General features: G+C 43.2%; 1 protein-coding gene across 7 annotated transcripts in view; it reads left to right on the top strand.

Moving 5' to 3' along the window:
* Positions 1-16,888, top strand: part of LOC140551149 (RNA binding protein fox-1 homolog 3-like) — a 199,627-nt gene that overhangs the window by 124,181 nt on the left and 58,558 nt on the right. For all 7 annotated transcript variants that reach the window (XM_072674520.1, XM_072674518.1, XM_072674519.1 and 4 more), the window contains one exon: positions 8,940-9,194. In XM_072674520.1, the coding sequence (XP_072530621.1) occupies positions 8,940-9,194 (255 nt within the window). The remainder of the gene's footprint in view (positions 1-8,939; positions 9,195-16,888) is intronic.

The following is a 16,888-nucleotide window of genomic DNA, read 5'->3' on the forward strand; positions in this document are numbered from 1 at the left end:
TTTTTCTTCGTTCTTTATTGAAGCTGACAGCTGGATGCTTAAATGGTACTTTACCTGGTTCTTCACATACAAGGAAAACCTTTTGCAACTGGTTCTTTAATGAACCTTTTAGGAACGGTTCTCTGTTGTACCAAAAGGGTTCCCCAAACCTTTTTAGCATTTATTTCAGCCCTGTTTGCTTATAGTGTGGAACAGTGAGTAGTGTAGTCAGTTTTAATTAATGTAATTAAAGTCATTAGTAATTTGTAATGGATAGCCTGTTTCAAGATCTTCTCCAAAATCAATGTAATGGAAGCCATATGTAATTTGTAATTGATTACTTTTTTGAATATCTACTACAAATTCCAAGTAATGGTAGTCATTAATAATTTGTAATGCTTACTTTAAACAACTACTTCTAAAATCTATGTAATATCTACTAAAAATTCCAAGTAATGAAAGTAATTAGTCATTTGTAATGGTTACTTCTTTTGAATACCAATTAAAGTCATTAGTAGTTTGTTTGAATAACTTCTCCAAAAATCAATATAATGGAAGTTGTAATTGCTAACTTCTTTGAATACTTAGTGAAAAGTCTAAGTACTGAAAGTAATTAGTAATTTGTAATGGTAATTTTTTTAAATAAATACTCCAAAAATCTAGGTAATTGAAGTCATTAGTAATTTGTAATGGATAATATGTTTGAATAACTTCCCCAAAACATCCAACGAATGGAAGTTATTAGTAATTTGTAATGAATACTTTAAATAACTACTTCTAAAATCTAAGTAATGGATGCCATAAGTAATTTGTAATGGATACTTTTTTTGAATACCTACTAAAAGTTCCAAGTAATGGAAGTAATTAGTCATTAGTCATTTGTAATGGATTACATCTTTTGAGTAACCCCCCCCCCAAAACTGCAAGTAATAAAATGTCTGTCACACACTCTCCTCGTTCTCTAATAGACTTGTTTATGAGGTTCCTGATACACATATCTAGAACATGGGTGGATGTGACAGATCACAGCATAGAAACAAAATAAACAAAAAAGCAGTTTATTTAAAGTGAGAGGAAAAACTGACATTTTGATTTCTCCCCAAACTAACGCTTTAATGAGAGCTCGTTTAAAAACTGCTACTTCATAGAGGAGTTTTACGAATTGTTCCGGGCAGATGTTGCAATTATGGTTCTCCTGTGTTCTTCTTTTTTTCTTTTATTGCTGTTTTAAGACTTTAAAACAAATAAATCTCCACAGACTCCGACTGCAGCTTGGCCTCCTTCCTGAACACTGTCAAATTAATTGAATTCCTTTTTTTTTAAACTAAATTCATATCTATTTGGATTCCTCGCACCGGGCCGGAATAATTGGTCCCCTTTGCCAGTATCTGCTCAGCGGCAAAAAACAAACACGAGCAATTATGAGTGTTTTTCTCTTCTGCGGCAGGAAGAGAGGAATCACTGCGAGTTTAGAGAACAGCGTGTTGCAGCTCGTTTACGACGTGTTCAAAAGTGTTCTGTGAGCTAATATTTAAGTAGTAACAGTGTGTGTGTGTGTGTGTGTGTGTGTGTGTGTGTGTGTGTGTGTATAGAGAGAGGGACAGAGTTTGATCAGATTTGTCAGGTGTTTTAACCACCTTTGTGCTTTTATCAGTCGAAAACTGTCCAATTCCATGGTGAGCTGTGACTGCTAGACCTAGGCTCCCAATATGTCTCCAATATGTCTCCAATATGTTTCTGATATGTCTCCGATATATCTCCAATAGGTGTCCGATATGTCTCTGATATGTCTCCTATAGGTCTCTGATATGTCTCCAATAAGTCTTCAATATGTCTCCAATATGTCTCTGATATGTCTCCGACATGTCTCTGATATGTCTCCAACATGTCTCCGATATATCTCCAATTGGTCTCTGATATGTCTCTGATATGTCTCCAATATGTCTCTGATATGTCTCCAATACGTCTCTGATATGTCTCCAACATGTCTCTGATATGTCTCCAATAGGTCTCCTATATGTTTCCGATATGTCTCTAATAGGTCTTCAATATGTCTCCAAAAGGTCTCCAAAAGGTCTCCAATAGGTCTCCAATAGGTCTCCATTAGGTCTCCAAAACGCCTCTCATATGTCTCCAATATGTCCCCGATATGTCTCCAATATGTCTACCAATATGTGTCCGATATGGTCACACATTTGTAAACGTTTGTAAAAGACCTTCCGTGTCCTCTATCTGAAGCTTGGAACAAACATCAGCATATACCCTGTATGGCCAAATATTTGTGGACACTCCTTCTGATGAATGCATTCATACTGCACACACACAGCTTGTCTAGCCTCTGTAGAGAAGAACCGCCAATAGGACTCTCTGGAACAGATCAATCAGATGAGCCTATTGGCACCGGGGACTAGAGGGTTGGAACTGTGTTCTCTGGAAGGATGGATGGAGCTTCATTCATACTTTTGGGATGAACTGGGAAGATGGGCATGAATGATTATAACATCCTGACCTCATTAACGCTCTTGTTGTTGAAAGCCATCAAATCCTCACAGCAGTGCTCGTCTTCTCTGGACAGAAGAGACCGTTACTCCAAGAAAAACAGGATAAACTCTTTTTAATACCCTTGATTTCAGAAGAAAAATAACACTGAATGATAAGGTGTCCCAATACTTTTGTCCATTTAGTGTAACAATAGTTTAGCTCTCTGAAATTGATCGATTCATGCAGACCCTGTTGGAGCTTCATGTGTTTTAGAGGAAGCACATGCCAGCCTTCGTCCTCTCAGGACCGGTGGACCTACCTGAAGGTGGTAGCTTAAAATTAGCTTTCCCTAAACTGACCTCTCAATGGTCAGTGCTTCTGAGACTGGCTGTCGAGCCTAACCAGAGCTCAGCCACAACGAGTTAACCAAAGCAGACAGAAAGTCGCTGTCAGCTTTATGGGAATGCTTTATCTCACAGATCGTAGCTGCCCACTCTACTAATCCCCCTTAACCTCAGACATGGACTCCAGCTAAAGCTAATGCTTCAGCTTGATTTCCACAAGGGCATCAGTCCCGCTTTACCCTGATGGACTGCTGAAGGATGCAGGCAGCGGAGAGAGAGCGAGATAGAGAGAAAAACATGAATGTACAGGGGCGTGAGCTGAGTGAGAGAGAGAGGGAGGAACAGAGAGAGGGAGAGAGAGAGAGAAAAGAGAAGGATAATGGAGAGTGAAAGAGAGAATGGATCGATGCTCAGTCTTCACTGGTATTCCCTGTGGTCTCGTCTGTGTGGGCGGAGTTTAGTTCTATCCATACGGAGGCGGCCAATCACCTCTCAGGGAGCCACCTGTCAGTCATAAGCCTGTAAACGCACCCACACACCTGCTCACACTGATTATGGAATCGATCCCTGTCTGAGGGGTTGCAGTGACACCCACACATTCCTCTGGACCACAGGACACAATTGACAATCGACTGACCTGTGAATCAGAGTTGGCCTCCACCCGTGAATCCTTCAAAAAGTTCCCCTTACCTGGAAAAAAGACCCCCTTCATCCACCTGCCGCTGCGCAGACTAAAGGAAAGCTGTGAAAATGGAGACCAATGAACATCTAAGGAAATTAGAGCTACACTAAAAGTATGAGATCATTGAGGAACTTCTGGAGGTTCTTAAATTTAAAAGGTTCCGCAAAGGTTCCTCCCTGGTTTCAAACTGAAGAATCTCCATATGTATCTCAAGGGTCTCATATTTTTACATTCAGGAAAGGCTTTAAAATATGACCCAGACACTGCCTAGACAACTCCGCACAAGCAAGAAGGGAGCTTGTAAGGGAAGTCCCAGCAAAGCCAACAATCACTTTGAAGGAGCTACAGAGTTCTGTGTTTGAGATTGGGGTGAAGGAGCACCAGCCAGCAACATTAAAAGGGTGGTAACACTTTATTTGGAGTGGTCCTCAGTAAAACCTTAGCAGTGGATCAGTGCAGCAGCAGCAGTGAAGCATCTCGATACACTGAGGTAAACATCCTGAAGATGTTCTGTCGATGCTTTACTGACATTCAGTAGATGTACCGTTCATCTGTTACAGCAAGTAGACTTTATATATTACTTCCATTAAGCAGAACATAACCCATCTTTACTCAAAACCTGGATGTAATCCTGGTCCTAATCCTAACCTCTACTCAAAACCGAACCCTAACCCTTACCATGGCCCTAATCCTAACCTTGACCACAACCCAAACCCTAATCCTAACTCTAATCCTGGCCCTAATCCTAACCTCTACTCAAAACCTAACCCTAACCCTTACCCTGGCCCTAATCCTAACCTTGACCACAACCCAAAACCTAATCCTTTTTTCGGCCCTAATTCTAACATTAACCTCAACCAAAACCTAATCTTAACCCTAGTCCTGGCCCTAATCCTAACCTCTACTCAAAACCTAATCTTAACCTTCATTCTGACACTAATCCTAACCTTAACCAAATTTAATAATTCTTTCTGGCTCTAATTAATCTTAACCTTAACCAAAACCTAATCCTAACCCTTACCCTGGCCCTTATCCTAACCTCTACTCAAAACCTAATCCCAACCCTCACCCTGGCCCTAATCCTAACCTCAACCAGACCCAAAACCCTAACCCAAAGCTCCAGGTCTATAGCTGTGACAGACCTGCTTTATTAGACCTGTTAGATAATCAGTCATTTCTCAGGTGGACGTCTACAGATCTGAACCTGGACTCAGTCTGCTGATCATCTTCTGAATGTTCAGCTGCTGCTCCATCACTGAGATGGTGTTGAGATGTTCCTGAGAGTCTGATCAGTGTTCATTTCAGTGGGGTAGCTATGCTAATGCTATCTGTGTAAACAAGGGTGTGTGTGGTGAGTGTGTGTTTTTCTGCCCGGGTGCGTCACTGGCTTCTCTGAGCAGACGTTGCAGTGATGTTTCAAAGACGTTTTTTGGGTGTTTTTCTTTTTGAAGCTCAGTTTGGGACTGGTGCTGGTGACTGACCTCAATGCAAGAGTTACACACACACACACACACACCAAAGAAGGAGGAGGAGGAGGAGGAGGAGCAGGCTGAAAAAGTTGCCTCATGAAAGCTTAAAAGGCGATGAAGAAAAAGGCTGAAAGAATGAAAAGAGAGAGAGGGGGGAGAAGGGAGAGGGGGATTTAGGGTCATGCAGAAAGCGCAAGAGAGAGCGAGAGAGAGCGAGAGAGTATGTGTGGAGACAGGGAGAGATAGAGAAGAAGAGTGAACTGAGAGAGTACAAAGAGAAGGAGTTGAGATGCGATGAGAGAGGCTCTGAGACGAGTCAGAGTCAGAGTGAGTGTGAGCGAGAGAGATAGTGAGTGAGTGAGAGAGTGAGAGAGAGAGAGAGAGAGTGAGTGAGTGAGAGAGAGAGAGAGAGAGAGAGAGAGGGAGGGTCTGTGTGAATCTAAAGATGAGTGCTGTTCCATGTTAAGCTGGAGGCTGTTCTTTAATTGGGGATCGCCGTGGCCGTTTTGTTTACGCGTTTGTGAGTGTGTGTTTGTGAGTGTGTGTTTGTGAGTGTGTGAGTGTGAGTGTGAGTGTGTGCGAGTGTGTGCGAGAGCAGGGATGCTTCTGTCCCGTTTAAAGTGTGTCCTGTTCTCAGCATCGCTCATCAAAACACAAACAGTCCCTGAGTCAGTCCGGGGACCGCCGGAGACGGGAAACAGCAGAGCAGAAGAGGAAAACAGAACTGATGAGGAGAAGAGCGATGAGCACACACACACACACACACACACACACACACTCTCTCTCTCTCTCTATTTCTTCTTTTTTCTCTCTCACTATTTCTCTCTCTATTATTTTCCCCTCTCTCTCTCTCTCTCTCTCTCTCTCTCTCTCTCTCTTTATTTCTCTCCGTCTTTTCTCTCATCTGTTTCTCTTTGTTTCTCTCTCCAACTTTTATCTCCTTCTCTCACGGTTGATCTTCTCTACCCCCCCTCTCTTTCTCTCTCTCTCTCTCTCTCTCTCTCTCTCTCTCTCTCTCTCTCTCTCTCTTTATTTCTCTCCGTCTCCGTCTTTTCTCTCTCTCTTTATTGTCTTCTCCCCTCTCTCTTTCTAGTCCTCATTTTCCCTCTCTTTTCGTATATGTCTCTCTCTCTCTCACTACCCCCCTTCCACAACTTTATCTGTTTCTTCATTCATTTCTCGCCCCCACTCCTCTCTCTCAGGCAGGAAGTGGGCAGTGTGGTCAGTGTGTGTGTGTGTGTGTGTGTTTATAGGGCTGGTTGGTGTTGCTGCTCGGGTGTGAGCAGTATTTCCTGCTGAAAGGATTACGCGTCTGCCGGCTCTGATGTGGATGTGGAAATTAGATTGGAGAGATGTGTGGAATGTGTTATTGGATTGTGGCAGTAATGGTGTCTGCTCACCCCTCCCTCTGTTCAGGAGAGGGGCGTTAAAAGCTTGTGTGTGTGTGTGTGTGTGTGTGTGTATGTGTGTGTGTGTGTGTGTGTCAGTCGTGGTAACTGCAGGCCTCACACGGTTGTGTTTATGCTTTTGCTGTGTGATGGGATCATTCACTAGCTTTCCAACCCTGAGTCAGATAATCGAGTAAAACACAGCATTTTCATCCATATATATATATGTGTGTGTGTGTGTGTGTGTGTACATATCTTTGTCTTGTGAATGAATAATGTGAATCTTCTTCTTCTGTAAAGTTGCTATTTTGGAGATATGAGGTGTGTACTTGTCCATGACAGGATACACAGCACTGTGCAGAAGTTTCAGGCACCTGAACCCATTATTCTACCCCCGTCTCTCAGCAGTGAGAGAGTTCTACTGTAGAAGCTCCAGATCTCATCAGAACAGATAAAGCAGGTGAACATAAATCCAGTAAAATGGAGAAACTAGAGCTTCTCATTCTGAAGAAAGAAAGTAGTGAGATCTTGTCGGTGAGCTAGTCTGAAGAACAGAGCTCGGTTACTCCAGGGTTCTCCTGGACGCCCCCCAGTCCAGCAGCAGAGTGTGGAGGATGTGTTCACCTCCATCAGCAGCAGCAGGAGCAGCAGCAGCAGCAGCAGCAGCTCACCTGATTTACCATCATTAAGCTCACCTGATTTACCACCAAACTCTAAATAATACTAGACTTCCATGAGAGAGGAGAACTTTGGAGATGTTCTAATGATGAACACAGTGATGGAGAACCACCTCCACTTTCTGTAGGAATGATTCACACATGGGGACTATAATTTTTGCACAGTTCTGGTTAAATATGCATTTTTTGTTGCCTCTGATAGGTTTGTTTACCCCTGAAGGACACACACACACACACACACACATATATACAGTATATATACAGGGTCTGAGGACTGAGAGCAGCAGAGCGATGGGGCATGTGCTCCTGCATGCTTCAGCACTGGCCACTGCTTGACTTCACAATGTGCAGCCCGGAAAAATGTCCATTAGTCCAATATCAGACGACCCTGTCATCTACAGTCATCTACCACGCCTCACATCCTGCCCTCCTCCTCCCTCACTTCCTCACTCACTCGCTTCCTCGACCCTGGGGTCGAAACATGGAGGTCAGGGAGAGGAAAATAGAGAGAGGGAAAAATGGTTCAGGTCAATTCTGTTTGTGTACAATACAACAGATAACCGTTGCCCCCAGTTGTCCCCAGTTTACACCCACTAGATAGGTCTCTCCCACTGACTACCACTCCTGTTACATCAGCATCAACAGATGCTTGCACTAGCTAGCATCACTCTGAGTGATAGGGGGGAGAGGGAGGGCCATCCTACCCATCCAGAGAGAGCGAGGAGATCTGCAAGCTGTGCTGGACTCTGGCCCCCGTTGCCCACCCCTGTTGGCACTGTTATCACAGTGCTGTTATCCACTACACCAGTAGCCCCCAAACAGTCCACATTTTTTGCTCCATCCACTCACATCACATGTTGTGAGTTTGGTTGGAGCTACTAAACTACATTTATTCAAATTCTCTATTTATTGACTGTAACCCCAACATCTGGCCCATAACAATAGACAGAGGGGCTGGAGAAACATCTGTGAGGAACCGGGTATGAGAGGGGGGCAAAAAAGGAACGAGTTCGAGGAAGAGTTTGAGGACTTCTTCTCCACAGTCTAATCTCATCAAACTTTGCATAAAAATCAAAGCGAAAAATCAGAGGGGTCTCTTGTCTCACGGCCTCCTAAAAGCTAATGAGCTAATGAGCTAATGTTCCTCTCCACAGACTCTGTTCTTTAGTGCTGATCAAGGATTTTGCTAATTGTCTGTGAGACTTCTGTTCTGATTGCTTCTGATTGCCGGTTCGGAAGTTTAAAAAGGTGCAGTACAATAAACCACCCCTGTTCTTATACCATATTCAGCCCAAAGAGAATCCTCAGCTTTCTTTCTCATGCTGTATGTTGAAAAGTTTGTGGACACCCCTTCTAGTGGATGCATTCAGATACACACACAGGGCTTGTCTAGTCTGGATCACAAAAATACGAATCTATTGGCAACATCCTGACCTCACTAACTCAATACAATCAAATCCTCACAGCAATGCTCCTCTACAATCTAGTAGAAAGCCCTCTCTGGACAGTAGAGACAGTTCCTCCAACACAATCAAAATGATCTTTTTTTAATGCTCTTGATTTTAGAAGAAACAATTAATGAGCAGGTGTCCCAATACTTTTTTCCATACAGAAATGATAATCAGACCAATCAGACCATTTCAACAGTTGAGAGCAGTATCCGTGAACCAGAGACCCTTTTTTATCTCTGAGAGGTCTGTCAGAGATCCATGGGCATCGTTCCATTGGTGCCCCTCATGTCCTGGGCAGCCGCAATGGGATTGCTAGGAGGTGAAGCTGTGGATGTGCTGTCGTTGTTAAAGTGTTCCAGGTTTCCAGTTGAGGGACAAGATTGTCCATGAACTTTTCCACCAGATCGAACAAGTGGTCTACCTCTTGCTCCTGCCCCCTGGTGTTAACGTATGGTTCTGTTTTTTTAGGGTAACCAAGAGGCAACCAATCCAGTGGATGCGATGGCTCAGCCCTACACCCCAGCGCAGTTCCCCCCACCCCCACAGAACGGTATTCCGGGCGAGTTCGCCGCACCCCACGCCCTTCCCACACAGGACTACACAGGACAGAACCGAGTACCGGAACACACCCTGACCCTCTACACACCCACACAAACACACAGCGATCCGACAGCCAACGACAGCAACACGCCAACCATCACCGCCAACACCAACAGTGCTCCGGTGAGTAACCCCACAGTCAGCGACATGATGACCATGTACTTACAACCTGCTTTTGACTAGGGGCCAGTTTTCACCGGCTTGTTGAAACAACAATACAGTTGTTTCAATACAGTGGGTATACAGTGGGTATAATCCCTGGATAATTGCTGGTTCCAGAGCTAGATGCTTTTTTTTTAGAGTCTTGTGGTCTTTGTCTTAGGTTCTATAAAGATCCCAGATAATGAAGGTCCCAGATAACGTGTCCATGTGGGGTCTGTATAGTTAGCCTAGCTGGGAACCACAAAGTTTTGTCCACAGCTTCCATGTTGGCCACATATATGGATCCCCATCAGGGTCAAGGAGGGGACAAGGAGGGGTTAAACATTTGGGCCCCATCTGGGTTGTATATTGGCCAGTGAGATTAGGGTTGGCTGTAATGGTGTGGCCCACATCGGTGGAACATGGGCTCCAACAGATGGGCATGTCCTCTGAGTGTTATTACTGGGACTCAGTTGGGATTCCCAAATTTGCCCTATCTTTACAGCCCACCCTAATCTCACCTATTCAGGCCCCATGTGCGATATATACAACCAATATGGGGTCCATGTTTAACCCCTCCTGGTCTCATCACTGACCCTGGTTGGATCAACACGGAACCCAGGGACAAAACATCCTGGATTCCAGTTGGGCTACCCATACAGGCCCAAGTTGAGCATGTTATCGGGGTAATTATCCTAGAATGGCGTTGGTTATCTAACATCCTCAGATTCCTACGAATGCCTGGCTCACGGTAAATGACGAACTTCTGCTGGTGCCCCTAAAGGAGGAGCTATTTTCATGTGTCGCAGAATAAAATCACCTATAACCAGAACACTTTCAACAGGCTTCTCTGCGGGTGCCTCACTATCTCTCCCTAAGGCACTCGGAGCTTCTAGTCAGCTAATTATCAAGCCTCTAATGAGTTGAGTCAGCTGTATTAGAGCAGAGTAAACACTGCAGAGCATCCCTGGGATTGGATTCGGGAATCACTGCATTAAAGCAACATGGCAGTACGTTCTCAGTGGCGAAGAGCACTGTTGCTGGCGTTACTCGTTGTAGTGGTCAAAACTGTGGCTGAGCCTCTTGGTCAGGTCTGGCCATCACTTGTTTTGTTGAGTCTACCAATTACCAATGAAAACAATATGCAAAAAACAAATGTTTGTGGACACCATTTCTAATGAATGCATTCCGCTACTTTCAGTTGCACCCGAAGTATTGCCAATAGAATAGGAACTCTCTGGAGCAGATAAACATGAACTTGCTGGTACCATGCTGCTAAATGCCAGGCGTGGGATAGAGGATCGGTATAAAGCCCCCCCAGCATTGAGCTGTGGAGCAGTGGAAGAACTGTGTTTTCTAGAATGATGGATGGTGGTGGAGCTCCATCCAGTACTTTTCGGATGAGTCGGGATGAGGTGAGGTGGTTGTCTTCCAACATCCTGACCACACTTGCCTGGAAAGTCTTCTTCTCTGGACAGTAGAGACAGTCACTCCAACAAAAGCAGGATCAGCTCTTTTTAATATCCTTGATTTCAGAAGAAACAATGAATCTGCAGGTGTCCCAATACTTTTGTCAAAAAGTCTATTTGTGTCTCATTTCTGCCGGCTTTCTGTTTCCACTTTTACTACTTCTCCTACCGTTGCGTTCTGCTCTTCATGAAGGTCCCACAGCTACCGCAGCTTTCCGTCATATCCCCTTCACCACGTTCTACTTTCTCCCGTCTTTCTAAAAGTGCTAAAGTTGGCCGTGCCTACTCCTCTGTCGTTTCACATGCTTAGTCCGTTTAAAAATATCACTCGACTTATTCATGTCATCAGCTGATTATCTGGCCGGTATCCCAGTGAAAACCGGAGATGCTGGTGGGGTAGTGTGATTATGCCATGGATGACTGGAGGCTAGTTCCTGTCGTGACGGGAAGGGAACAGAGTTACCAGAACAGGCCAATAAGTGAGTGTGGAGTGGCATTACATGGTTCTCTGTCTGAAATAATGAGCAGAGAACCTTCATTTGACATGGCTATAATGACGTGTCAGAGACAGGGGTATTATAATGCCTCAGCGTGTCATAAGCTGTCATGTCTCTTTATGACCACTCATGGCCAATTACTCATTTATTATGGGACAGAGGGCTGTTCATTGAGGTTGCATCACGGTTCCCGGTGTGCTTGCGTCTCACGCAATCGGCTGAGAAGTGAGGATAAGCTGTTACAAATGTTGCAGAGACGAGAGAGACTGGAGGTGCACAACCAGGCCAATCCCGCTACTTTTCTCAACAGGAATTTGAGCAAGGTCTTTGCTGCAGTGATGCGTTTCTGTGTCCTAGTCGATTCGTTTTACCTGCAGAAGTGATCACATGATGATCAGATCTGTGATTTGAATCCAGTATGAAGTATGCAGTTGTTGTGTAACTGGATTAAAGTTCATTTAATTAACTGTAGTTTTTGCAGTCTGACAGTAATAACTGTGGAGTGTTTGTAATTCAGTATGAATCTACAGGCTTTGTGTAATTGTTGGGAACTGGCAGTAATAACTAGATGAAAGTTAATCCAGTATGAATCTGAAGTGTGGTCTTTACAGTCCGACAGTAATAATTGTGAATAGGCTTTAATCCAGTATGTATCAGTAATTTAATCATTGAGGATGTTTTTTTTTTGTTGTTGTTTTTTGTTTGTTTATTTTTTTCATTCAATCCAGCATGAATCTGAAGTATAGGTTTAAAAGTCTGTTTGTAATCCAGTATGAATTTACAGGATTTATAGTTTTTACAGTCTGAGAGTAATAATTGTGGATGGATTTTAATCCAGTATGTATATATAGGATTTGTTTTTTATTTGTAAAGTGATTTTACCCAGTATGAATCTACATGTGTGATAGTTTTTTTACCTTCTGACAGTAATAATAGTGGAGTGGTTATAATCCAGTATGAATATAAAGGGTATAATGTTTTTAAAGTCAATCAGTAATAATTGTGAATGGGTTTGTTGTTTTTTGTTTGTTTGTTTTTTTATTCAATCCAGCATGAATCTGGTTTTACGGTCCAATAACTGTGGCATAATTTTAATCCAGTATGAATCTACAGGTTTGGTAGTTTTTACCTTCTAACATTAATAATAGTGAAGTGGTTATAATCATTTTGGAAGTTTTTATTTTTCCAGCATGAATCTTGCATGTAGGTTTTATAGCCTGGTTATAATTATTGTAGAGTGAAATGAATCCAGTATGAATCAAGTTTTGACACGTTTGTAGTGTTTAAAGTCTTAAAAATGATTTTATCTTGATGTTAATCCAGTGGAATCTCGTGTTCATGGTTTTTATCCGGTATGAATTGACCGTGTTTGTAGCTTTTTCGTTCTGACAGTAATAAATGTGGAGTGGTTTTAATCCAGTATAAATTTACAAGGTTTGTAGATTTGACAGTGTGGTAGTAATACGTATGGAGTGAATGGACTTCTGTAATTGGCTGAACCTGCTGGAGCTCCCTCAGTAATAGCAGCCCTTGTCCAGTCTGCCTCATTCTAATGCACTAAGAAAACCTTCTGACAGACACGGCTGAGCGGCGTGTTGTTGCTGTTATTGAGTGTTTCCTCTGGCATAATGCTGCCATGAACCACTAGACTATGATCGTTCAATCCAGGCTGTCGGTGGGAATACACGGATATTTAATCCCATACTAATCGATTAATATAATTCCGTACACATCACATCTTATACAGCCTCCTCTGCTAACGCTAATACAGCTCATACCAAACCTCCAAACCTGATTTTATTAGAGGTTGCTCAAAAGAAAGCCAAAATAGACCCAATCTACCCTGTTAGGATATACACTATTTGGACAAAAGTATTGGGACACTTGCTTACTCATTGTTTCTTCTGAAATCAAGAGTCTACTCATTGCTTTTGTTGAAGTAACTGTGTCTACTGTTCATGGAAGAAGGCTTTCTACTAGATTTTGGAGAAGCATTGCTATGAGGATTTGATTGCATTCAGCAACAAGAGCATCAGTGAGGTCAGGATGTTGAATGATGATCACCACCCCACCTCACCATTCATCTCCAACTTCCCCAACTCATCCAAAAAGTACTGGAAGGAGCTCCACCACCATCCATCATTCCAGAAAACACAGTTCCTCCACTGCTCCACAGCTCCTCAATGCTGCTGGGGGGCTTTATACCCCTCTATAGCCTGGCATTAGATAGCATGGTGCCAATGGGTTTATGTTTGACATCTGAGACTGAGAGTCCTATATCTACACGGACTAGACATGCTGTGTCAGCAATGGGTGCGACTTAAAGTAGCTGAATGCATGTATTAGAAGGGGCGTCCACAAACTTTCAAACATACATTGTGAGACAATGTGATAATCGACTTTTTCAGTGGGTTTCATGAACGGCCTTTTTCTTCGGCTGGATGCGAATCTCTCTCTGGCGACGATCCTTTTCAATTAATGTCAAGTGGAAGAATGAAAGTGCGTGTTGGCTGGAGCTTCTGCTTCCTCTCTCCGGGTCTTCTTCCTCTCTATCTCTGCCTTTTTTATGTTTCCTTTCCACCACGCTTCTCTCCCCTCACCTCCCTCCCTCCTGCCCCTCTTCACTAAACCTTACCTGTTTTATTTATTCGTGCTGATGAGATTGTACATGGTGTAGCATGAATGATTTAGAGCGTGGGAAAAGCAGGCCATGCTGAGTGCCTAATCTGTTTTGGCTGGGTGGATCAGTGGGGATGATGCAGCACCACATGCCCTGGAGCTCTGTCCAGTCCCCTGCACTCCCAAACAAGGCTGCTTTCCAACCACTTTCTTCTGCTCTAAAATACGCTCTGCACTTTCCTTCCCAAAAATACTTTCCAGACACTTTCTTCCCCCTTCCAAACTGCCGGGAACCTTGTCTCTGAAACCAAGAATGTTTTCCAACTTATTCTTGTCCTTACCAGAATGCCCTCTAACCTTCTGTGGTGTGCGTGCACGCACCCCCGTGATGCTGGATGACATATTGTAATGTATAAACATGGAGAAGTAACTGCAAACAGTAGGAGCAGCCAGGGTGTAGCACTCTGGACCGCGTTTATAGATGACCGCATGTCCTACAGTGTCAGTGAGGCATAGTTTGAGGCAAGAGCTCAGTGCTAATTTGTGGGCTCCTAGTTAAAACTACACTATATGGACATAAAAGTATTGGGACACCTGCCCATTCATTGTTTCTTCTGAAATCAAGGGTAGTAAATAGAGCTGATCCTGCTTCTGTTGGAGTTTGATTGTCTCTACTGTCCAGAGAAGACGGCTCCCCGACTCATCCCTAAAAGTTTTGAATGGAGCACCATCCATCATTTCAGACTACTGCTTCAGATCTACTGCTTCACAGCTCAATGCTTGGCATTGAGATTCATTCAATAGGTTTGACATCTGCCCTAGAGAGTCCTATGTTTTGGCAGTGCATCTCTCTAGATACTAGACAAGCTAAGTGTGTGCATTTGCACATCCGTGTCAGAAATGGGTGCAAGTTTCAGTAGCTGAATGCATTAATTAGAAGGGGTGTCCACAAACATTTGGCGTAAATGTAATAAACTAAATGGATTTAGCGATTTATAATTATGCTAAATTAGTCATCACCATCGTTCTACATTCTAATCATAACGAACATTCATTCATTTAATCCTGATTAGGATCGTGATGGATCTGGACCTGGAACTGGGCGCAAGGCAGGAATAACCCCCTGATTAAGCCATTTAAGGAACTGAAAGCCCTTTCTCAGACATGCTTTGGTGTCTGAAGTTTGCTTATTTAGCTCTCGACTGGAGTTACGAGGCCAAAGGAGCTGTAAGCTGTGAAAGCACTAAGAACCCGCAGGAAGCTTCCTTCGAGCTGGGGGGACTGGCAGCCTAGTGGTAGCAACCAGAAGGTTGTCACTTCAAATCCCAGAACTGACTGGGTAATTCTGGTTTGCCCTTGGGCAAGGAAGTGAACTCCTACTGCTCCAGGCACTGTTACTCTGCTGGAGAGGAGGTGCAAAGTTATATATCATATATCAGCAGTTCAGCTTCTTCCCAATGTCTGTATAGATAATATATATCACATATACAGTCAGAGGTTTAGCTCCTCCCCCAATGCCTGTACAGATCATATATATCATATATACAGTCAGTGGTTCAGCTCCTCCCTCAATACCTGTATAGATCATATATATCATATATACAGTCAGTGGTTCAGCTCCTCCCCCAATGCCTGTATAGATCATATATATCATATATACAGTCAGTGGTTCAGCTCCTCCCCCAATGACTTTATAGATCATATATATCCTATATACAGTCAGTGGTTCAGCTCCTCCCCCAATGCCTGTATAGATCATATATATCATATATACAGTCAGTGGTTCAGCTCCTCCCCCAATGACTTTATAGATCATATATATCATATATACAGTCAGTGGTTCAGCTCCTCCACCAATGCCTGTATAGATCATATATACCATTTATTTAGAGTCAGGGGTTCAGCTCATCCCCCAGTGCCTGTATAGAACATATATACCATATATACAGTCAGTGGTTCAGCTCCTTCCCCAATGACTGTATAGATCATATATATATCGTATATATAGTTAGTGGTTCAGCTCCTTCCCCAATGCCTGTATAGATCATATATATCATATATGCATTAAGTGGTTCAGGTCCTCCTCCTATGACTATATAGATCATATATGTCATATATACAGTCAGAGGTTTAGCTCCTCCCCCAATGCCTGTATAGATCATATATACCATTTATTTAGAGTCAGTGGTTCAGTTCCTCCTCCACTGACTATATAGATCATACATATCATATATACAGTCAGTTGTTCAACTACTCTCCCAATGATGGTATAGATTATATTAAAAATAAATATACTGTCATTTGTTCAGCTCCTAATGCTCTAGTTCATACAGTTGGTGGATTCTTGTTACAGTAGAGGTTCTTGAGGGAAACTGGAGCTCCACTCTGTTGCTGCTTTGGTTGATATCCACAGGTTCCCTGTGAGTGCCGTCCAGAGTAGTCTGCTGAAGGTTTCACTTTAAAAGCCTGTTAAAAAGCCATGTTTGAACAAGAGGAGCTACAATCATATGTTCTCTCGGAGCAACACACAGCGTTCGAGCAGTTGAGCTTCTGCTTGACCAACTACTGATGGTCTGCTGAAGGGTTGTTTTTGGAAAATAGAATAGAATGTGATAATAGAAAAATTAGACAGTTCAATTTACTATAGCCGCTCAAATAACCATAAATGGTAGGCCTGAGAACTGGCAGTCTCTTTGACTTCTCCGTCTCTCAGATTGAGAGAAGCTCTGTATATCTGGCACATACACACCATGCCGAGCCGAGCCGTGATGTGCTATTTAGGTTGCAGCAGCGGAGACGTGCTGAAGTAGATGGCAGTATGAATAATACATATATTCTATATGTCTAACCTTAGAATCGCATTTCTGAAAGGGGTCTAGGGGGCAGGAATAGATTAAAGCTGCCATACGTCTCTATCTCAGTCTCCTTTTAAAGATTAAACAAGGAATTCCCTCCCTCTCCCTCTCTATCTTTAAAACTGGAAACCCTGCAGATACTACATAAGCAGTTACAGCGGTCATTTGGAGGCCATGGGGGTGTGTCCTAAACTCAAGAGGGATTCAAATGGAAGGATGGAGAGCAGAGTGGAGAA

Source organism: Salminus brasiliensis, chromosome 3 (assembly GCF_030463535.1).
Source record: "Salminus brasiliensis chromosome 3, fSalBra1.hap2, whole genome shotgun sequence".
Taxonomy (NCBI): Eukaryota; Metazoa; Chordata; class Actinopteri; order Characiformes; family Bryconidae; genus Salminus; species Salminus brasiliensis.